The sequence below is a fragment of the Eptesicus fuscus genome, chromosome 23 (assembly GCF_027574615.1).
Source record: "Eptesicus fuscus isolate TK198812 chromosome 23, DD_ASM_mEF_20220401, whole genome shotgun sequence".
NCBI lineage: Eukaryota > Metazoa > Chordata > Mammalia > Chiroptera > Vespertilionidae > Eptesicus > Eptesicus fuscus.
In genome coordinates, this window is record NC_072495.1 from 27,371,702 (window position 1) to 27,394,647 (window position 22,946).

Below are 22,946 nucleotides of genomic sequence, written 5' to 3' on the forward strand. Positions count from 1 at the left end.
GAGGGGCAGCAAGGTCCTGGGCGCCGACCTGGAGCCAGGGCAGGCGGCCGGCGGAGGGCCTGGGGAGAAGGGGCCGATACCGCGGGGTCTTGCCGGCCGCGGGAGAAGGGGGGGGGGGTGGTTGGAAGTGCAGAGGGAGGCGCCCGAGGCGTTCAGGGGGGCCGGCGAGGTCCGGGTCCCGCGTCAGGTCACCCGGGTGCAGGGCTGTGCGCAGAGGACACGCGCCGGGTCCGAGCCTGCCTCCCGGTCTGCACGGCGGACAGGGCCCCGAGAGGGAAGGCCGCCGCCGGGCCGGCACCACGTGCCGCCGGTGTGGCTCCCCGGGCGTGAAGCGTCCGGAAACGGGCAGATCCTCGGAGACAGAGCTGCGGGTGCGGGCCGCGCGGACGGGAAGGGGCTGCCCTAACACCGACCGTGAAGAAGCTGCACAGCCCCGCGACCTGACCGAGAACCGCGGGGCGTGGGCCCGGGTCGCTGGACGCGGCGCGCACCCCCCAGAAACGCGTCTTCACAGCTGCAGGCGGCGGGCGAGCGGCGGGCTTCCATCCGCGTCCGGCGGGGCGTCGAGAGCACCCGCGTCCCCCGCAGGGTGTGCGCTGATTGGCTCCTCGGCGCCGTCGCACGCCGCAACTCCAGGCGCTATTGGTCGGCCGCGGGGGAGGGGGCGGGACCGGAAATGGCTAGGGCGGGGGCGGGGCCTCGCTGGGTGGCAGCGGCGGCGGCTGGAGCGGCGGCCGCGGGGGCTGGACTGGGGGCGGCCGCAGCTGCCCGGAGCCCGATGGTGCGGCGCCGCGGCCAGGCCGCAGCAGGAGCCCGAGGCCTGGGCCGCCCCGGCTGACCGCGCGGGCCCGCGCTGCCCGCAGCCCCGGAGCCGCCCGTCGGGCCCCGCCTGGGCGCGGGCCGCCCGCCATGGGGTCGCTGTTCCGGAGCGAGCCCATGTGCCTGGCGCAGCTCTTCCTGCAGTCGGGCACGGCCTACGAGTGCCTGAGCGCCCTGGGCGAGAAGGGCCTGGTCCAGTTCCGAGACGTGAGTGTCGCCCGGGAGACGCGGGCCTCCCTTCCGCCCGCGCGGGGCCCGGGGCGCGCCGCTGTCCCCATTTCCCGGGCGGGGAAACTGAGGCCGGGCCCCGGCCGGGGCTGCGGCCCAGCTCAGGGTCCCCGTGAGGTCCTCCTCAGCTTCACCCGACGCTCCTGGCCAGGCGCCGGGCTGGGCGGGAGAGCACATCCACGGCCTCTCTCCCCGAGTCCATCTGGGACGTACGGGGGGTGGCGGGGGACAGAGACCGGACACCTAAGTCCACCAACAGGAAAATGTTTGCTGAAAAGAAAATAATACGGAGTTGGCGTGAGGGTGGCTCGGCTGGCGGTGGTCCAGATGGGCTTCCCGGAGGAGGTGGCGTTTGGGCCGAGACCCGATGGGAAGGACCTGGCCTGGGGGAGATGGGGGGAACCGGGTGGCAGGTGAGCCCAGAGCCTGAATGGGCGGTGGGCGAGGTGTGGGCTCCTCCAGGGGAGCGGTTGGTGTCGGTTTTGTTCACTGACGTGGGAAGATGTGCCACGGCCAGGCCGGGCCCGGGAGCGCCGTCAGAATTGGCTGAATGGACGCTGTCTCCCCGACAAGGGACAGTGAGCACTTGTCTGTGGATCTGTTTACTTGTTTGTCTCCACCACGCACGGACTGTCACCCCCAAGGGTCAGGGCCTCTCCTCGCTGGTCCACTCCCCGTTCCCCAAGACTCGGAACAGCCCCTGGCGTTGTAGGCACGAATAGGCGTGGGTTGAGTGTGTGCTCTGTGCCAGATGCCGGCTTGGGTGCCGGGACCGCCGGCTTGGGTGCCGGGACCGCCTGGGTGGGAGCCAGGAGGACAAGGTCCTGGTGTGTTTGCGCTCGGCCTGGGAGGAGACACACACACACTGATTAGGAAGGCGATAGGGAGAGCGGGGCGTGGACGGAGGCTGTGAAGCCGGACCTGGGACGTGCTGTTGGGATGGGAAGTCACTGAGGTGGATGTTTTATTTCCTGGGCCACAGCCTTCCTCCCCGGGGGGTTCCTTCACCTCCAAAGGAAACACCCCTACCGTGTGCTGATGCAGCTGGAAAAACCCCGGGAACGGGTGAGGCTGCAGGGCAGGCCCGGCTCTGCCTGGATCCGGGTGGCCCTCGGGCTCCAGCGCCCGGTACCCACTTACCGGCGGGTGCTGGGCCGAGCTGTGCAGCCCCCGGCTCAGGAAGCCCCCCTCCCGCACAGCCGGTCGATGTGTTCCATCCTGTGAGCCTCGGCCCGGGGCGGATCAGGCTTAAATCTCAGAGGCTCGAACAAATGCCCCGATCACCGCGAAGATGCGAGTTTCACGCCGTGTCACTACAGCCTGAGACGCAGCGGGAGGAAGCGAGAGTGCGGTTCATCCTCTTCCAGAAGAACCAAAACCAAGGGGCTCTTCCTCCTGTGGGGCTCGGTTTTCCGCGCTGGGGGGGTGGGTGTGTCTGTCTGTCTGTCTGTCTGTCTGTCTGTCTGTCTTCGGGCGGCTGTCCAGCAGCGTGGATGCTGGTGCAGAAAGTTCCATCCCGGCTGACATTCCACTGCTCTTTCCTGGGGTTTCTTACCTCCTGTTCACCAGGTGGGATCCCTGACCTCTGACTTCCTGGCTTGCGGGTAGTCCTTCTAAGGGAAAGGAGGCGGGGCCTGGGTTTCCGTGGTGACAGCCATGGAAGACCTGGATAAAGGCAAGGTTCTTGACCTGCCCTGGGGCTCTGGGAAGGCCGGAGCGGCGCACTTGGTCACAGCCTGCAGTCTCAGAGCAGTTGTCACCTGTAGTCAGTCCCGCAGCTGCGACACTGGGAGGAGATTAGTAAAAAGAGCAGCAGGTAGCCTCTGCCAGTTTTTTTTTTTTTTATATAGGTTTTTATTGGTTTTAGAGGTTTTTTTAAAATATATTTTATTGACTTTTTACAGAGAGGAAGGGAGAGGGATAGAGTTAGAAACATCGATGAGAGAGAAACATCGATCAGCTGCCTCCTGCACACCCCCCACTGGGGACGTGCCTGCAACCAAGGTACATGTTATTTCTTGACCGGAATCGAACCCAGGACCCTTCAGTCCGCAGGCCGACGCTCTATCCACTGAGCCACACCAGTGAGGGCGAGGTTTTTGTTGGTTTTAGAGAGCAAGGAAGGGAGGGATAGGGAGAAGCATCCATGTGAGAGAGAATCACTGATGGACTGCCCTCTATGTCTCCCACTGGGGATCGAGCCTGAAAACCCGGCCCGTGCCCTGACCGGGAATCAAGCCCTGAACTCCTGGTTCATAGGTCGACGCTCAGCCCCTGAGCCACGCCGGCCAGGCCTCTGCTGAGTTTCTGAGTTTAAATGTTAGTCTTCCAATCAACCCACCTTTCAATGTCCTTCATATCACTGGCCTGGAATTAGGGCGACGTTGCCTCCCTAAAAAGAAAGAGAAAGGACACTTTGTGAAGGAAACCACGTAACAGGAAACACAGAGTTAGTACCTGCGAGACGGGAGGCCGGGGTGTCCGCCCGATCCTGTGCGCCAGGGCCGGGATCGGCCTCTCCTGTGGCCTTAGACCGCAGGGGCCGGTGAGTGCGCAGCGCTGATGGGAGGACGGAAACATGGAAGCTGGAGCGGTGTGGCTGGCGGACGGCTGGGCCTGGCTCCCTTTGACACGCAGTTCTGTGGGGACAGGTGGTGTCTAACTGCCAGCAGCTGGAGAGGGTTACGTCAGGTCAGCGTGAGTTCCAGAAATGCGTGGGATTTGTCTTCCTTGTGGGGAATTCTTTAAAAAAGTAACTCCACACACTGAACAAGAACTGAACTTTTGGGCAGAGACTCGTGTTTGAGCAGTTCCATGCCGAGCTGCTGTCTGATTATTTTTTCTTGGTCACAGTCGCAAGAATTCTTGCCCAATGCCTTTCCCCATGAACGGAAACCGAACCGTGGCCTCCGAGTTTGTAGGTCGGTGTTCAGCCACTGAGCCACACCTGCTGGGCTGTTTTTTTTTTTAACAATTATCTTTACTGTTGAAAGGACTACGGATGTCCCCTTTTCCCTTCCATTGACCCCCTCCACGCCGCCCGCTCCTCCCAGGCCTTCTGGCCTAAACCCACAGGGACACGTGCTCTCCCCGTTCTGGGCCGGAACCTGAAATCGGTGTCTGGGCTGTGCTCCCTCGGAGGGCTCCCGGGGAGGGTCCTTCCTGCCTCTTCAGCGTCTGGAGTCTCCTGGCTGCATCCGTGACCCCTTCTCCGTCTACGTGCCCCCCCTGTCCATGTGCTCACATACGGCCGTCCACGTGGCCCCGCCCCCTTGACCACGTGCTCATTTATGGCTGATCACGTGCTCACTTATGGCTGTTCACGTGGCACCGCCCCCTTGATCACGTGCTCGTTTACGGCTGATCACGTGCTCACGGCTGTCCACGTGGCCCCGCCCCCTTGATCACGTGCTCACTTACGGCTGTTCACGTGGCCCCGCCCCCTTGATCACGTGCTCACTTACGGCTGTTCACGTGGCCCGCCCCCTTGATCACGTGCTCATTTACGGCTGATCACGTGCTCATTTACGGCTGTCCACGTGGCCCCGCCCCCTGATCACGTGCTCATTTACAGCTGTTCACGTGGCCCCGCCCCCTTGAGGCCTTGGCTGGTCTGTTTCCGGGTGCCAGCTCCCCGGTTGCCCCTGCTCTCACCCCTGTCCGAAAACCGTGTGCGATGCCCTCTCCCCTCCGGGGCTGTGACCCCGGGACTGCGGAGGAGACGGGAGGCAGCGGCCCGGCCAGTCCGCCGAGCGGTCCAGGGGCCTGAGCCGTCTGGAGGCCCGAAAAGACATTGATTCGGGGTCTGCACTCCGCCGACTTCCCGCATTCGCTCCGGGCGACGTGGCTCTGCCCCGGGGCCGCCCGGTCCACATCCCCGATGCCGCCCCCCTCCTGGCAGCACCCTCCCCCCTGGGCCCCACTCAGCGCCCGGCCCCCGCAGCCTCCCCTGCGGCTCTGGGGCCCACTGAGCCCGGCCCCGCCCGTCACTGGTCCCCGGTCCTCACACCGGCCTGGGAGGGCTGACCTCAGACAGAGGGGTGCACACACCGGTGGGCACCGCCCCCCCCCCCCACCCCACCATCCCCCGAAATGCCAGGAGCTCCGAGTCTGCTGACGTCAGCTCCGGAGGCTGCGCCTGCGCAGTGCGGCCACCAGAGGGCGGAACATGCCTCCAGGCAGCGGGATGCCCACCTGCCCCACAGGCCCCCCACCTCCTCAGCCCCCCCCCTCCTGCTGAAGGGAACCAGGTGTCTGTCATTTTTTAAGTTATAAACGTGATACATGTGGGGGGGAAAGTATATTGTGGAAATTTGGAAAATACAAGAATAAGATAACTTCTATGATTCCAATACCTAGAAAGAAGCACTTTAACTTATTGGTTAATATTGGCCAACCATTCTTCTTAAAACAACGTTTAAAAATGCACATGTGTATTTATATAATTGAAACCGCACTGAAAATAACTCTAATCTTTTCACACACGTCAGTGCTGAGCTTACTAATCTTTACGATAGGGTGTGTTGTTGTGAGCTGTGCATTGGAAGCGCAGCTGAGGGGAGAGTATGTGGGAACAGCGAGCGCCGTGTCCCCCGATGCAAACTGGCCGCTCACTCCATTCCTGCCCCGGCCCCGAGAACATAGGGAGGCAAGTCCCGGGGGTGTCATTTCACGTGTAAATATTTCAGTGTCTGGAAAAGGCGAGGACACTGAACAGCCATAACCGCAGCGTCATTATTTTACCTGAGCTCTTTATTTTTTATTTTACTTTTATTTTTAAAAAATATATTTTATTGATTTTTTACAGAGAAGATGGGAGAGGGATAGAGTTAGAAACATTGATCAGCTGCTTCCTGCACACCCCCTACCGGGGATGTGCCCACAACCAAGGCACATGCCCTTTTTTAAAAATATATATATATATATATTTATTGATTTATTACAGAGAGGAAGAGAGAGGGGTAGAGAGTTAGAAACATCGATGGGAGAGAAACATCGATCAGCTGCCTCCTGCACACCCCCCACTGGGGATGTGCCCACAACCAGGGTACATGCCCTTGACCGGAATCGAACCTGGGACCCTTCAGTCCGCAGGCCGACGCTCTATCCACTGAGCCACACCGGCCAGGGCTGTACAGCTTTATTGACGTATGCCACGAAATTCACTCATTTCACGCGCACATTCATTGACTCTTAGAAAGTGTCCCGAGCCCGTGTCAGACACCCCATCCCGCCAGCGAGTGGATCCCAGCCTGCGGCCCTCACGCAGCCCCTGGCCCTCCCTCTGCCTTCCGCCCGGGTTTGCCTCCCCTGCTCGTTTCACAGAAATGGGGTCGCACAGTTTGTGTCGTCTTCTGTCGCTCCTGAGAGCCCCCGTGACGTTTCCGGTGTCAGTGACTCGTCCCTGTTCATTGCCGAGTAGAATCCCCCGGGTGGGCGCGGACCGTAACGTCTCTGACCCGTTTCCTGTTGTGGATGCCTCCTCTAGAGCCCAGGTGTCGGTTTCTTCTAGAGAAGTCTTTGTCCGGACCCACAGGTCTGGCTTGGGTTAAGTTTCTCCGTGGCCGAAGGGTATCTGTCCCGTGTTTTTGGTAACGGTCGCCAAATCGCTTTCCAGAACAGTGTGGCCGTCGGAGTCCACCAGGGGCGCCGTTCCCCAAACCCTGGCCAATAACGTTTTAAAGTCAAATTCGTTGTTCAATTGTAGGTGTTGACAGAGCATCTTTGATTCTTTTCTCAGCTCAACCAGAATGTAAGTTCTTTCCAAAGAAAATTCGTTGGTGAGGTGAAGCGGTGTGAAGAGCTGGAGCGAATATTGGGTGAGTTTCTCTGAATAACCCGACAGCCCTGGTTACGTGAGCAAACCCCGGGCGCTGTCGGCTCGCAGGGCGAGGAAAGCAGGGCCGGTCTTCCCCCGACCAGAGGCCAGCCCTGCCACGTAGGCGGCCGTCACATCCGCACTTGCTGCTTTTCATCTACGAACGTCGGGGTTCACCTCCCTGAACTGTCGGGGCCACCCTGTCGTCACCACCTGCTGCTCGTCCAGGCAGCGCCCCTCTGGAGAGAGGTCTCAGCGGGGGGCCCAGGCATTGAGGGTCAGACGACGCAGGGACGCTGGGATGTGAAGGGTCCGGCCTGCGTGCCCCCGGGCACCGAGTGGAGTCTCACTGCTTCGCGTTGGCTTCGCAGCGTACCTGGCGCAGGAGATTCACCGAGCCGACATCCCGCTTCCCGAGGGCGAGACCAGCCCCCCGGCCCCGCCTCTGAAGCAGGTTCTGGAAATGCAGGTAACGCCGCCCCCCCGAAGGGGCTGCTGCCCGCTCACTGTCTGCCGCCTGGTCTCGCCTGCCTGTCCCCTCAGAGCCAGAGGGCGCTGCCCCAGACGGCCATCGGCGACCTGGCCGTGTGGCTCAGCGGGCGGCATCATCCCGTGGCCTGGCTAGACTCTGGCTTTTTAAAAGCTCTGCTGGGGGGGGGCTCCCGGAAGGAGCTCAGGGGTCACCGGGGCTGGGATCCACTCAGGGGTCACCTGGGCGCCGAGGCGGGGTCCCGAGCAGCTGCGGTTCCGTTGCAGGAGCAGCTGCAGAAGCTGGAGGTGGAGCTGCGGGAAGTCACGAGGAACAAGGAGAAGCTGCGGAAGAACCTGCTGGAACTGATCGAGTACACGCACATGCTGCGGGTCACCAAGACCTTCGTGAGGCGCAGCGTGGAGGTATGGCCTTGCGCACCTGGAAGCCTGTGACAGCCTTGGGCCGCCGCGTCTCGGCGAGGTCGGCACTTCCTGCCGGCTCCTGCCGGCTCCTGCCGGCTCCTGCCGGTTCCTGCCGGTTCCTGCCGGCGACGTGTTGCTTTTGCCAGGAGACGTGTGGTCTCAGCCTCATTTCCCGCTGGGCGGTCCCACCCGAGAAGCTTGGAGCCTTTCCCTGTGTTGGTGGTCTTAGCAGTAACAGTAGCTCCTGTCGGTTTGGTTGTTTGTCTTAAATTTATCTTTGTTGTTGGAAGTATCACCGAGGTCCCCTTCCTCCCCCTTGACCCTCCCACCGCCCGCCCCCGGCCTTCTCCGCCCTCTTGTCTGTGCCGGAGGTTGTGCAGCAATGCCTCCCGCTTGCGCAATGCTTTAGTTCGCAGTTGAAAAAAACCTATGGTCATGAGAAAGAATTGAAGAGGACTTTCAGGTCTAAAATCTAGATTTTATTTCCAAATTGCTAAGAGGGCAGGCGGTGAAACCCCACCATGTGCGCGATAAGAACCAAGCGCAGGCCCTGCGGTTCCCTGCGCGCCTGCGTGTCCGAGAGAAGCCCGCCCTCCCCTCCCCCTTCCCAGCCACTGTGGCTCAGAACGTTCCGGGCCGGGACGGGGAGGGCCCAGATCACAGTCCGCTGTCCCGTGAATGTGGCCGAGGAGCTGGCAGGGGAGGGAGGGGCGTGAGCTGCTGCCTCGGTGAGAGCGCTTCCTGTCTGTTACCCTGCGCCGTGGCACCCAGGTCCACGTGGCACCCAGATCCACGTGGCAGTGACGCCCTAGACTGCTGCTGGGGACGAGACGTGGGGGACCCCTTCTCACGAGACGCCCGTGGCCTCCTCTCTCGTAGTTTGAGCCCACGTATGAGGAGTTCCCCGCCTTGGACAGCGACTCCCTGCTGGACTACAGCTCCATGCAGAGGCTGGGAGCGAAGCTGGGGTAGGTGCCGCGTGGGGGCCGGGCCCCTGCTGCCCTCGGTGGGGAGGGCGAGCTCGTGGGGTGACGGACGGGCCCGTCCCATGGCCGTGACCGAGCGAAAGGCAGTGAGTGCCGTTCAGGAAACACGGAGGTCCCGCGTGCGAGGCGAGGCGGCAGCTGCGTGTCTGCTGAGCCGCGGCCCGCGGGCCGGGAAGGGCGGTTACGCCGGCGCTGCTCCCACGAGCCCGAAGCATTGGTCTTGGCGCGTCCCGCCGTCCTGCGTGGTGGACGGCGGAGGAGCTGGTGTCGGCCGGGCCTGCGCTCGGCCTCTTCCTGCCGCTCCTTCCCGCGTTCGTTCGCTCAGCGGCGGTGCCGTGTTTCCTCGGGGCCTGGTTTCTCAGGAGGAGCGCCCGTCCCTCTGGCCGCTCACCGCCTCGGGGCTCAGTGTTCAGTCTGAGGAGGGGTCCCCAGCGTCAGTGCCCATTGTCAGTCCGGGGCCCCCGCGGCCTGGAGTCACGTCGCGCTCACGCCTCAGCGTGGGTTCCGTAGGGTTTCCTGTGTTTTCTCTGAGCCAGGCCGCCGCCGAGGGGCTCTCCTGGCCGTGACCTCCAGGAGGCCGGCCCCTTCCACCGGGACTGAGGGCAGACACGGCACTCGGGGGGCTCCTTCGCAGGTTGCCTGTCGCCCACTCACCGAGGGGTAGCCCTTTGGGGGGACCCAACTTGAGAGAGGAGGTTTGGGGGTGACCAGTTTCTTCTCCTCACCTGATGGAGACGCAGGGCCCCTCCCCTTCTCCCACGCGAGCACTGAGACTCCAGCCTTGGGAGCTGGTCAGCGCAGAGCACAGTCCGGGGGAGGGGGGGGGGTGCGAGGCCCTGTGCCTCCTGTCCCGGGAGGCCTCTGTTCCAGGCTCAGCTCTGCACTGGGAGGGGTGCTCGGGGCCTTTCACCCAGCATGGGGGACGCCCGGCATGGGGGGCGCCCAGCATGGAGGCGCCCAGCATGGGAGGTGCCCGGCATGGGAGGTGCCCGGCATGGAGGCGCCCGGCATGGGAGGCGCCCAGCATGGGAGGCGCCCAGCATGGGAGGTGCCCGGCATGGGAGGCGCCCGGCATGGGAGGCGCCCGGCATGGGAGGCACCCGGCATGGAGGTGCCCGGCATGGGAGGCGCCCGGCATGGAGGTGCCCGGCATGGAGGCGCCCGGCATGGAGGCGCCCGGCATGGAGGTGCCCGGCATGGGGTGCGCCCGGCATGGGAGGTGCCCGGCATGGAGGTGCCCGGCATGGGGGACACCCAGCATGGGAGGCGCCCGGCATGGGGGACACCCAGCATGGGAGGTGCCCGGCATGGGGGACACCCAGCATGGGAGGTGCCCGGCATGGGGGACACCCAGCATGGGAGGCGCCCGGCATGGGGGACACCCAGCATGGGAGGTGCCCGGCATGGGGGACACCCAGCATGGGAGGTGCCCGGCATGGGAGGTGCCCGGCATGGGGGACACCCAGCATGGGAGGCGCCCGGCATGGGAGGTGCCCGGCATGGGAGGTGCCCGGCATGGGGGACACCCAGCATGGGAGGTGCCCGGCATGGGAGGTGCCCGGCATGGGGGACACCCAGCATGGGAGGCGCCCGGCATGGGGGACACCCAGCATGGGAGGTGCCCGGCATGGGGGACACCCAGCATGGGAGGTGCCCGGCATGGGGGACACCCAGCATGGGAGGCGCCTGGCATGGGAGGTGCCCGGCATGGGAGGCGCCCGGCATGGGAGGTGCCCGGCATGGGAGGTGCCCGGCATGGGGGACGCCCGGCATGGGAGGTGCCCGGCATGGGGGACACCCAGCATGGGAGGTGCCCGGCATGGGGGACACCCAGCATGGGAGGTGCCCGGCATGGGGGACACCCAGCATGGGAGGCGCCCGGCATGGGAGGCGCCCGGCATGGGAGGCGCCCGGCATGGGAGGTGCCCGGCATGGGAGGTGCCCGGCATGGGAGGCGCCCGGCATGGGAGGCGCCCGGCATGGGAGGTGCCCGGCATGGGAGGCGCCCGGCATGGGAGGCGCCCAGCATGGGAGGCGCCCAGCATGGGAGGCGCCCGGCATGGAGGCGCCGGCAGTCGGAGGCTTCCCGCGTCCCTTCCCCGGGCAGAATGAGTGCTCGGCCGTGTGCCGTGCTGGGGAGGCCACTGCCCTCACTGACCGCGCGGCCTGCCGCCTCGTAGGTTCGTGTCCGGCCTCATCCACCAGGGGAAAGTGGAGGCGTTCGAGAGGATGCTGTGGCGGGTCTGCAAAGGGTACACCATCGTGACCTACGCCGAGCTGGACGAGTCCCTCGAGGACCCGGAAACGGTGAGTGGGCGGCACGGTCGCCTTCGGCCAGCACAGACCCGCGGCAGCTGGCGCAGCGCAGGGGGACCCCGGGGGCTGCTCCCGGCCCCCCTCGGAGATTCCAGGGCCTTCTCCCACGGCCACAGCACGGCCGACCCAGGAGGCGCTGTCCCCTCCGGCCTCAGAGCCCGCGAGGTTTTCTCTGAGAGGTGGTCCCCCGTCCTGCTCGGGGGAGGGGGGAGGTACGGGACCGCGCGTCAGCGTGTGTGTTGGAATGAGTGACAGGACGGACAGGCTGAGCCGCCAGAGCGGGGTCACCTCCAGCCCCGGCTAAGGGTGTCCTCCCTGCAGGGGGAAGTCGTCAAGTGGTACGTGTTCCTCATCTCCTTCTGGGGCGAGCAGATCGGCCACAAGGTGAAGAAGATCTGCGACTGGTAAGAGCAGCCCCTCCTCCCCGCGTCCCTCCCCGCGCCCCTCCCCGCGCTCCCCCCCGCCCCCCCCGCGCCCCTCCCCGCGCCGCCCCCCCCGCGCCCCTCCCCGCGCCCCTCCCCCGCGCCCCTCCCCGCCTCCCCGCCCCTCCCCGCGTTCCTCCCCGCGCCCCTCCCTGCGCCCCTCCCCGGGTTCCTCCCCGCGCCCCTCCACACGTGAGGAGCTTAGTGGGCGCCAAGGCTGCCGGTGCTGTCACGGGCGTCTCCGCCGCAACACTGCGCTTCTAAACACGCATTGGTTAGCTGACTTGCCAGGGAAATTCTTAAAATAACTTAAAAGTAGAGACCGTGTTAGTGACATTCCAGCTTTGTGTGTGTTTTGGAAATCAAGGCTTAAAAGATCAATTGGCTCGGCCAGCGTGGCTCAGGGGCTGAGCGTCGACCTAGGAGCCAGGAGGTCAGGGTTCGATCCCCGGTCAGGGCACAGGCCCGGGTTGCGGGCTCCATCCCCAGTGTGGGGCGTGCAGGAGGCAGCTGATCATGATTCATTGATGTTTCTGTCTCCCCTTTTCCCTTCCTCTCTCTCTAAAGTCATTTGAAAAAACATTTAAAAACGTTTTTAAAAAGATCGGTTGGAAAAGGAATCAGGCTGGAGTGTTTGCGCCTTCCCGGTGCTCTGAGCTGCACGTGGCCGTGCCCGTGTCAGGTGGAGCCCTGGGCAGTTTCTCCCCTGAGGTTCGCTCCCCAGTTCCCTCCAGCCCCTCCGGGTCCTGACGGCGTGCGGGGGATTCTGTCTTGCAGTTACCACTGCCACATCTACCCGTACCCCAGCACCGCCGAGGAGCGCCGCGAGATCCAGGAGGGGCTGAGCACCCGCATCCAGGACCTTTACACGGTGAGAGGCCGGCCCGGCCGCGCTCCGGTGGGACGGCACGTCGCGGTGTCCAGGGAGGCCGGGGCCGCTCCTCCCGTCGTGGCGTGTTGTTGGACAGCCCGCGGGGACATGGCTAGTGTCGGCTTTGCAGTGGGAGGTCGCCTTGCCGTGGCGGTGAAGTCTTCATCACGCCCGCTTCGAGTGTGGCTCTCGTGTGCCATCTGTGCTCAGGGCAGGGAGGGCGCTGGGTGGAGAAGCGGGCTGTGACCACTGAGCGCCGGGGGCTTCCTGGCGGGGTGACCTGGGAGGTGGAGGATGCGTGGAACCCGGAGCTCCCTGCACCCGGCCGGCCTTGTGCTCCCCAGGGACTGTGACCTCGAACTCTTTCCTGTGGCCCTGGGTCCCCTCTGGGAGAGGCAGCTCCAGGGGCATCTGATGGGCTGAGCTCAGGCCTCCACCTGCCTCCTGGGGTCCTGGGTCCTGGGGTCCCGGAGGAGGGGGAGGAGGCGGCGTGAAGGCTGCTCACCTGTGTCCAGGCAGCAGGTGCCGGGCCTCAGCCTCCCTCCGTGGAGAGTCCCTGAGGAGGGCAGGAGGGGCAGAGCTGCCGCCGCCGCCCACAGCGCGCTCCTCCCCCAGGTGCTGCACAAAACCGAGGACTACCTCAGGCAGGTGCTGTGCAAGGCGGCCGAGTCGGTGTACAGCCGCGCCGTCCAGGTGAAGAAGATGAAAGCCATCTACCACATGCTCAACATGTGCAGCCTCGACGTGACCAACAAGTGCCTCATCGCCGAGGTCTGGTGCCCCGAGGCCGACCTGCAGGGCCTGCGCCGTGCGCTGGAGGACGGCTCGGTAAGGCGCCCACAGCCGGGCCCGCGGGAAATCGGCTCCGGATGCCGCCGCTCCTCCGCCTCCGCGGCCGGGAGGGGGCTGGGCGCTCCGCGGTCCGTCCACACGCGGTGTTTTGTGATCTCGGGGCCGTGGCTTTGTTGTGAGCGTGTTGGTGGGTCTCCGTGTAGCTGTCGGTTGCACTGTCTGCCCTTGAGGGGCCTCGGGGAGGGTCACGCTGTGCCGTGGCGGCCAGCTCCCCAGGGCCCGCCCCATGTGTCTCGGGGAATAGAATTGACTGGAAACCTGCTCTTCTGGTCACACCCTGTGCTGCTGGCTCGTGAGGGCGTCCTTCCCTCTGAGCCAGCGGATGCGCTTGGAGGACGGTGAACGCTGCAGGCCCGGCTCAGGGGGCGGCCCGCCGGCTGACGCTGGATTTCGGTGTAGGAGGTGGTGGAGCTGTCTCCAAATGCCTCTCGAACATTTTATTACTTTTAATTTTTACCTTTTTAAAATCTTTATTGTTGAAAGTGTTACATATGTCCCCTTTCTCCCCATTGACCCCTCCAGCCCGGCCCCGCCCCCCTCCCCCCACATATCTTATTGTCTGTGTCCATGGGTGACACGCCCCCTCCCCCCACATATCTTATTGTCTGTGTCCATGGGTGACGCGTACATGCAGGAGGGCCTTTGGTTGATCTGCCTCTCGAACGTTTTTAAAACATAAAAGACTAAATTCCAGTTTTCCTGGTGATCCGGGGCTCCTAGTATCTGTCTGCGTGGAGGAGTCCCTCCAGCTCCTCCCTCCATGTCCCCACCCACTCGGCCCCGCCCGTTCCTGCCTCTCTCCTGCTGTCCTTGAACCTGTCCTTGAAGCTGTCCTTGAAGCTGCCCTTGAACCTGTCCTTGAAGCTGGCGGGTGCGGTCAGTACTTCCCCCGGAGCCACGGAGCCTCGCTGGCGGGAAGCAGTGTGGTGAAAGGCTCTTGGACGGTCTCTCTGTTTTTACTCTTTTTCACGTGAAAGAGAGAGAGCGGTGCTACCATCGCCTCATTCATGAACACGATCCCGACGAAGGAAACGCCCCCCACCCTGATCCGCACCAACAAGTTCACCGAGGGCTTTCAGAACATCGTGGACGCCTACGGCGTGGGCAGCTACCGGGAGGTGAACCCAGGTGGGGCCCGCGTGTGCGCGTCCGGCGGGGGCCGCGTGGGGGAAGCAGGCCCGCTGCCGCGTGGTCCCGCGTGGCTCCTGCCCGCCCTCCCCGGGGCCTGCGCTGCCGGCTGGGATCGGGGTCGGTGCAGAGCCCTGAGCCCGGCCCTGAGCCCCGCTCGCCCCCGCAGCGCTCTTCAGCATCATCACCTTCCCCTTCCTGTTCGCCGTGATGTTCGGGGACCTGGGCCACGGCTTCGTCATGTTCCTGTTTGCCCTCCTGCTGGTGGTGAATGAGAACCACCCCCGGCTCAGTCAGTCCCAGGAGGTGAGAAGCCGCCGCGCTCTTCTTGGGGCCCGCACAGCCGTCTGCTGAGTGCCGGTCACCGGGACGCACCGGGCTGAGACCTGAGCGGGGTCGCCTCTGACAGGGACCTCTGTGACCGCGTCTTGGTGGTGGTTTTGTTTTTTGATTTTTAGAAAGAGAGGGAGAGAGAGAAACATCAACGATGAGAGAAGCACGGATCGGCTGCCTCCTGCACACCCCCTACCAGGTTCGAGCCCGCAACCTGGGCCCGTGCCCTGACCGGGGATCGAACTGTGACCTCCTGGTTCCTAGGCCGGCGCTCCGCCCCTGAGCCACGCCGGCCGGGCTGCAGGGCCTGGTCTCTGGGAGCCCTGAGGGCAGTGGCTGAGCAGGGGCGCGGCCCAGCCTCGGTCACGTGACCGTCGCCCCGCTCCTGCCGGCCTGCCGCGTGGCCCCGTGCTCCCCGCCCGCTGCTCTCCACACAGATCCTGGGCATGTTCTTCAACGGCCGGTACATCCTCCTGCTGATGGGGCTGTTCTCCGTGTACACCGGCCTCATCTACAACGACTGCTTCTCCAAGTCCGTCAACCTCTTCGGCTCCGGCTGGAACGTGTCCGCCATGTACGGCGCCGGCCACCCGCCCGCCGAGCGCCAGAGGATGGCGCTGTGGAAGTAAGGCGGGGCGCCGGCGCGGGGCGGGCGGGGAGAGGCCCCCCCACGACCCTCCTCTCCCTCGCTCTGTTGCAGTGACAGCGTGGTCAGGCGCAGCCGCGTCCTGCAGCTGGACCCGAGCGTCCCCGGGGTGTTCCAGGGCCCTTACCCGCTGGGCATCGATCCTGTGAGTGCACCCCCTCCCCCCCCCCCCCCCCTCCAGCTCCTCGGCGGGGCGGCTGGCACCGTGGCTTCTCGGGGTCACGGGCTGTGTGTTCTCACTGTATTTTTGTTTACAGTCTCCATTCTGTCACTTTGTATTCGTTCAGGAGTGCAGCCTAGTGGTTAGACCATCGTTGTATAGGACGGTGCCCGATATTCCCAGCACCCACCTGCCCGCACATGCTCTAATAACACAGTTTTTGTTGTTGTTAATCCGCAATATTTGTACGGGAAGGGAACACGGCCCTGTCTGTCCCTGCCCAGGGTCAGGGCCCGGCCCCGCAGCGGGACGGGCGCCCTGTCTGCTGAGCCCAGGTCCTTCCTGCTGCTCTCCTCGCTCCTTTCTCTCCCGGGCCCTGTCCCCAGACGCACAGGCGCCTGGCAGTGCTGGGCCTGCACTTTCGGGGAGGGTCACTGTGCCCCGGGCCCGGGCTGAGGAACCCGGCTCTCCGGGGGAACAGGGCCCCGGAGGACGGCGTGAGGCTGCTTCCTGCTGGGCTCCCGCTGCTCCTGGTTCGGGAGGCGTCTCCGGTGGCCCGCGGCGGCGGCGGGACCTTCGATCTCTCCTCTGGTTGGTCTTCAGATTTGGAACCTGGCCACCAACCGCCTCACTTTCCTGAACTCGTTCAAGATGAAGATGTCCGTGATCCTGGGGATCGCCCACATGACCTTCGGCGTCGTTCTGGGGATATTCAACCACTTGTGAGTGCAGGGTCTTCAGAAGCGGGTTTCTAGGCCAGGCTTGGCCTTGCTCACTCTGCCTCTTGATGGCGGCGGCGTGGCTGAGTGTGTCCGTGACTCTGTTCGATGATCCGGTTTTGACAGTTTTGTTAGCTCGTTCGCTCAGCAGGTGTTTGCCGAGCACGTGGCCTGGGCCGGCAGTGTTTTGGGCTCTAGGGAACGAGAGGGAGGAGGCCGGGAAGCAGGGCAATTAGACCTTAGTTTCTAGAATTGGTTTTTCTCATTCTTTTTTTTTTTTTTTTTTATGAGTTAGAAAACGTTTAAAAATTATTATTTTTGTAGCCCTCACTCGAGGATATCTTTGTTGATGAGAGAGAGAGAGAGAGAGAGAGAGAGAGAGAAACATTGATTGGCGGCCTCGTGTACCTGCCCCACCAGGGATTGAACCCGCAGCCTAGGAACGCAGGCTTCTTGGTGTGCGGGGAAAGCTCCAACCCACTGAGCCACCGGCCGGCGAGGCAGCCTCTGTTCACGAGCCGGGGTGGTGGGATGAGAGGGTGTTTCTCTTCCCCGACGGGTCTGGTGGTGGCCCGCGCGCCGCTTTGCGGTCCTCATGTTCCCTGGAGCCACGAGTCTGCGTGCCGGGCGGGAGCCGTGCCGAGAGGCGCCGTCCAGGGGTGACTTGGTGCCTCAGCGCGGCCCTGTGCGGGCTGACCGGCCTCTCTGCAGGCATTTCAGGAAGAAGTTCAACATCTACCTGGTGTCCGTCCCCGAGCTGCTCTTCCTGCTGTGCATGTTCGGGTACCTCATCTTCATGATCGTCTACAAGTGGCTGGTCTACTCCGCAGAGACCTCCCGGGTGGCCCCCAGCATCCTCATCGAGTTCATCAACATGTTTCTGTTCCCGAGCACGGCCACCAGCGGTCTGTACGCGGGCCAGGTGAGCCCCTCTGTCCCCGCCGGGCCTGCGGGCACCGGGCTGCGTCCCCGTGTGTTCCCACAGGAGGGTGCCGGCCTGCTGGACGGGTGCTGGGCGCTGGGCAGGTCGTACCGTCCAGACTCCCTGCCACAGCCCCGCAGTGTGGCTCAGGGGTTGGGCATCGACCTAGGAACCAGGAGGTCACGGTTCGATTCCCGGTCAGGGCACAGGCCCGGGTTGCGGGCTCGATCCTCATTGGAGGGCGTGCAGGAGGCAGCCGATCCATGATTCTCTCTCGTCATGGATGTTTCTCTCTCTCCCTCTCCCTTCCTCTCTGAAATCAATAAAAACACATTTTAACAAAAACAAACCTACCGCCACCCAGTGGCTGTCAGAACTGGTGGGAAGTCAATGTACCACTGGGGGTTCCGAGGGCGGCCCAGTCCCCCCGCTTTCCCAGGTTCTTTAAACTCCCTCTCTGACGAGGCAGGTCGTCCGAGAATCAGCACCTGGGCCACAGGCCGTGGCCCTCTCCAACGACCCGGTGCCTGAGTGATGCCCCTGGGCTGCGGGGCCCAGGGCCGAGCGCCGCCTCCAAGTGGAGTCTGAACGGAGGGCTTTGCCGTCCGGTAGCCCTGGCCTCGGTGCTGGAGTCGCTCTGGGTCCGGAGGCGGCCCCTGGGCGTGCTTGCTCTGAGCTCCTTATTCATTTATTTATTTTTTAATGTATCTTTATTGATTTCAGGGAGGAAGGGAGAGGGATAGAGAGAGAGAGACATCAATGATGAGAGGGAATCACTGATCGGCTGCCTCCTGCACGCCCCCCACTGGGGGGGATCGAGCCCACAGCCCCGGCCTGTGCGCTTGGCCGGAGTCGAACCAGGGACCCTCCAGTCTGCAGACCGACGCTCTATCCACTGAGCCACACCGGCCAGGGCTGAGCTTGTTTATGAGTGAAGGGGTGTGGGGCTTGATTCTGCGAATGTAAGGAACGTGCCGATGACCCGTCGGGGTCTGCGTGGTCACCGTCCCCCCGCCCCGCCCTGCCCGCAGGAACACGTGCAGCGGCTGCTGCTGGCCGTGACCGCGCTGGCCGTGCCCGTGCTCTTCCTGGGGAAGCCGCTCTTCCTGCTGTGGCTGCACAACGGGCGCAGCTGCTTCGGGGTCAGCAGGGTGAGTGGGCCCCTCGGGGGGCTGCCCTGCCCGCTCCTCGGTCCCCGGCAGACCGACCCCGCCCTGCCCGCCCCGCGGCCTCCAGGCCCCTCTCTCCTGGGAATCCATGACTCTGACCCCCGCGGGACCTGCTGTGAGTGACCCGCTCACATCTGCCCCCCCCTCGGTGTCCCGGCCTCCGCGGAGCCTGTGCCGCGCCGCCTCCTGCTGGGCCGGTGCTGCTCCGCGGGGGCGGCCACCCCGACCAGCGGCGCTCTTCCCTGATGTTTCTAGAATCGCTGTCCTAACGGGCGTAAAGTCCTCGTCTTCTGTTAAAGGACGTTTGTGTTCCTGAAGAGTCTCAAGCTCGTCAGGAGAAGCGCGGGCTCTGGCCTCGGCGTGGTCACGGCTCTGCCCTGAAGGCGCTGACCGTGCTCCCTGTTTGTTGCTAGAGTGGGTACACGCTGGTCAGGAAGGACAGCGAGGAGGAGGTGTCTCTGATGGGCAGCCAGGACATCGAGGAGGGCAGCTCCCCGCTGGAGGACGGCTGCCGAGAGGTGACCTGTGAAGAGGTAAAGCTCTCCGTCCTGATGATAAAACAGACGCCCCACGCCCGCTGGTGGGGCTCAGTAGTGGGGCGCCAGTCTGTGAACCAGGAGGTCAGGGTTCGATTCCCGGTCAGGGCACAGGCCCGGGTTGCGGGCTCCATCCCCAGTGTGGGGCGTGCAGGAGGCAGCCGATCCATGACTCTCTTATCACCGATGTTTCTCTCTCCCTCTCACTCTCCTTTCCTCTCTGAAATCGATAAAAAAAATAGACTCATCACTAAGCTTTCATATAGTAATGGTCTTGGTGAGAAGGATGAGAATAATCTGTCTCCGGGTGAGACACCGAGGTGGGGGGGAGGGCTGGCGAGCAGAGCTGTGAGTCGCCGCCCTGCACCCCCGCAGCCCGCTCTCTCACGGCCCGGAGAGCGGAGCGGGCTTGGACCTCGCGGGCGCCGACGCTAACCATGCGGCGTGGTCTCCGCAGTTTAACTTCGGAGAAATCCTGATGACCCAAGTGATCCACTCCATCGAGTACTGCCTGGGCTGCATCTCCAACACGGCGTCCTACCTGCGGCTCTGGGCCCTCAGCCTGGCGCACGCACGTGAGTGTCTGTCCCCCAACCTCCCGCCCCCCAGCACCTGGCCAACTCACAGCGACGCTTTAAATTGTGGGGGAAGCGCAGCGCCGGAGTGAAGTTGGCCCGGGCTGCTGGGAGGAGAGTGTGCTCATGGGCCGGGCTGCGCTGGTGTCTGGTGCCCTGCCTTCCCCGTGCTCGGCGGTCAGGGCGCTGGTGTCTGGTGCCCTGCCTTCCCCGTGCTCGGCGGTCAGGGGCTGGTGTCCTGGTGCCCTGCCTTCCCCGTGCTCGGCGGTCAGGGGCTGGTGTCCTGGTGCCCTGCCTTCCCCGTGCTCGGCGGTCAGGGCGCTGGTGTCCGTTCCCGTGAGAAGCAGGGAGAGGAGGGCGTGTGGTTCGTGGGCGGCAGTGGGAGCGGCCAGGAGGAGGCCCGTGCAGCCAGCCGCGAGGGGGACGCGCTCCGGGAAGGGGCGTTAACCCGCGCACGGTCCCCGCAGAGCTGTCCGACGTCCTGTGGGCCATGCTGATGCGCGTGGGGCTCCGCGTGGACAAGACCTACGGCGTGCTGCTGCTGCTGCCGGTGATGGCGCTCTTCGCCGTGCTCACCATCTTCATCCTGCTGGTCATGGAGGGGCTGTCTGCCTTCCTCCACGCCATCCGCCTCCACTGGTGAGCGGGCACTCGGCGCGGGCATACCCCTTCCGGAAAACGATCCCCTCCCCGCAAATGTGTGTATATAACCCCCCCCCCCCCCCCGAATCCAGTGCTTAATTCCGCCGTGTCTCCCCTGCCGCACAGCAGGCCTGTGTTCAGGTCCCGAGTTATCCTTCTGTTTTGTGTCTGAGCTGTCGGCCCTGACGGGCGAGAGCAAGTCCACGCCTGCCCCGTGATTGTGTGGGTTCCAGGCTCCGTTCACCGAGGGCCTTGCTTTATCTCGTAGAAGGCTTCATGCCTGTTCCTCAGTGTCTGTGCCCGGCTGCCACGGTGGGGAGAGGTCCTGGTGCTGGGGGGTGGGTGTGTGTGTGTGTGTGTGTGTGTGTGTCTGTGCGTGTGCGCACGTGCAGTGCGTGAGGCGGTGCGATGTGTTTCTAACACGTCACGCCTACACGGGGCGGGCACGTGTGTGCATTCTGTCTGAGTACAAATAGTTCTGCCAAGAACACTATGGGGTGAAGCAACCGCAGCCCCGGGAGTCTGGTTTTTAATTTAGAAGCTGTTTTACGGAATGTAGGGGAAGTTAATCGCAGCCTTTCGTTAATACATGGATTTTTTTTAATTTTTATTTTAGGGTGGAATTTCAGAACAAATTCTACGTTGGTGCAGGCACCAAATTCGTTCCTTTCTCATTCAGACGACTTTCATGGAAGTTCAGCGACGACGGGGCGTGATCGCATAGCTGCCTCCATCGAGCGTTCCGAAGACGGAGGATTATCATGTTGTAGAAATTCACTTATGTCCGATTTACGATCAGAAAATTCTGTCTTCATTGATTGCCTTAGGATCTAGCCAAATAATTCTGTAAGATATACCTCTTCCTCACGTTAAATATTTTGTAAAGTTTGTCAATTTAGATACACAAATTTATTTCAGTGTTCCTGATGAGCAAACATAAGTTAATGCCAAAAGTTATGTTAAAGTTATTTTTTAAAATACAGGCTTGGGCGAGAGGAGCCCACTTCGAGTGGCTGATCGGAAACAGTCTTAGGTACTTAATTCCTTTTCACCTTATTAAAAAAACCCAAAAAACAGAGTTATTCTGTCACCTGAATCAGAGAATATTTTCCAGCAGCTGAATAAGTCTAGTTTTTTAAAAAGTTTAATGACGGATAATCAAGACACATTTAATATTCTGCCTGACCAGAACTGTGCGAACATTTTTTATTGTTCTCCTGGGATCATGAGTAGGAGGTGGTTTCTACACTTCTGTCTTAATTGGGGAACATGGACGAAACCTACAGCAGATGCTTATTCCACTTGTGCATTTTTAAAGACCTCGCCCTGTCCTCCTGCGTCACTCCGGTTCCCCTCGCGGTGTGTTTGGGAAGAAACCGCGTGCCGAGCTGTGCGACCGTGGAAGATGCAGTAGGACAGGCCCTGGGCTCAGTCCCCGCGTGGCTGACGTGACTGAGCCAACAGGGTTTATCCTGAGCCGGGGAGAGGGAGAAAGTAGTCTTTTGTATACTTTTATCACAAAGTGTGAATTAAGGTATTTGCCACGAGGAGGTTGAACCTCCCCGTGAGAATGGGACATTGATCGTTTCTTTACTTGGAGGCTGATGCTGAAGGAAGGTCCGACTGAGGCACTTAGAGGTCATGTGCACGTCGCACACTCCTTAGCTCGGTCGGAAGCTGATTCTCCGCCACCGATTTGGAGTCTCGTTGAAATGCATCTGCTCACTTGACATTTAGTTCTGAAGAAGTGGGAATCAGTCCTGTTGGACGTGTTGATCTGTCCTGTCTTCCTGTGCGTCATGCTCATCCTCCTGACTCCACTGTGATGGTTGTAAGTCATTCTTTTCAGGACGAGCCCACAGTGTGTCCACATTTTCCTAACACACATTTTCCTAACACACGCCAAAGGCTGTCTGTCGCCGTCCTCCTCCGCCCTGGCTCGTGGGCCGAGGAGGGTGAACTGAACAGCCAGGCTTAACTGACTCTAACATCAAACCTTTTTAAGAAATAGACATTTTTATTGACTTCAGAGAGGAAGGGAGAGAGAGAGAAACATCAATGATGAGAGAATCATGCATGGGCTGCCTCCTGCACGCCCCCTACTGGGGATCGAGCCCACAACCTGGCATGTGCCCTGACCCGGAATGAACTGTGACCTTCTGGTTCATAGGTCAACACTCGACCCCTGAGCCTCGCCGGCCGGGCTAACCTCAGACCTTTTTCATTGTGATGATTCCATGCTGCTCCCCATGGCGTGTTACCCTGAGCCAGTTGGAATTCCTGCGGTTTGTCCCTCATGGTACATACCAGGCCGATAGCGAGGCTGAGGAAACCGGAAAGTGTCTGCTCTCAAAGCTAAGTGTCCCCAGAAGGGAGTGATGGCGGACACTTGGGGTGAAGATGAAATCTGAACAATGCCGCCCAGCTTTCAGCCTGGCCCTCCAGGCCCGTTTTCATCACCCGACTCCGGGGCCAATAGCAGAGTGGGAGCTGACTGCTCCCTAGGGAACTCACAGGAGCCGGCTTTGGCTGGAGCCGCCCCGCCCCTTGTCATTCTAATGGAACCAAGAGGGAGTCATGTCTCCATTGAAACTCGTGTAGAATGTAATTCTATAAAGAACAAATGAGTGGTCCTGACAGAACGCTCGAGAAATGCAGTGTGATGGCCTCTCTTCGGCACTAAAGGGAACTTTTGTTTCCTGGTGAAGCTCTCGGTCCCAGCGCCGGGTCCCCAGAGCAGTTGGTTGTTTGTAAGCTCTTTGGTGGAACTGCTGCGTGTGTGAGTCTTACGGCAGGACTGGATTCTCTTGATGGCGGATACCAGGAGCGGTCTGGGTGATGCTCTAAATGGGGTCGTTTTTCTAAAGATCCGTGTCATGGCCAGACTCTCCAGTTTTCGTTCTGTGTGTT

General features: G+C 62.4%; 1 protein-coding gene across 2 annotated transcripts; it reads left to right on the forward strand.

Moving 5' to 3' along the window:
• Window positions 1-723: 723 nt before the first annotated feature.
• Window positions 724-21,114, forward strand: ATP6V0A2 (ATPase H+ transporting V0 subunit a2). Of its 2 annotated transcripts, none has more exons than XM_054712381.1 (20): window positions 724-1,026; window positions 6,788-6,866; window positions 7,237-7,334; window positions 7,622-7,759; window positions 8,639-8,727; window positions 10,926-11,052; window positions 11,356-11,465; window positions 12,261-12,354; window positions 12,970-13,182; window positions 14,184-14,334; window positions 14,504-14,640; window positions 15,105-15,292; window positions 15,368-15,458; window positions 16,077-16,195; window positions 16,904-17,114; window positions 18,146-18,265; window positions 18,697-18,816; window positions 19,277-19,394; window positions 19,862-20,033; window positions 20,653-21,114. In XM_054712381.1, the coding sequence occupies exons 1-20, from the start codon at window positions 910-912 to the stop codon at window positions 20,750-20,752; spliced, it is 2,592 nt and encodes an 863-aa protein (XP_054568356.1). In that variant the 5' UTR covers window positions 724-909; the 3' UTR covers window positions 20,753-21,114. The 2 variants fall into 2 exon arrangements, with proteins under 2 accessions (XP_054568356.1, XP_008155491.1); XM_008157269.3 differs by having other exon boundaries at window positions 11,383-11,465.
• Window positions 21,115-22,946: the final 1,832 nt, after the last annotated feature.

What these genes read in the sequence shown, in the direction of transcription:
- ATP6V0A2 (XM_054712381.1), top strand. Translation starts at nt 910, where the DNA reads ATGGGGTCGCTGTTCCGGAGCGAGCCCATGTGCCTGGCGCAGCTCTTC. An exon ending in ACCCGCTGGGCATCGATCCT is followed by an intron (nt 15,459 to 16,076) that starts GTGAGTGCACCC and finishes GTTGGTCTTCAG; the next exon opens with ATTTGGAACCTGGCCACCAA. An exon ending in CACGCCATCCGCCTCCACTG is followed by an intron (nt 20,034 to 20,652) that starts GTGAGCGGGCAC and finishes TTTTTATTTTAG; the next exon opens with GGTGGAATTTCAGAACAAAT.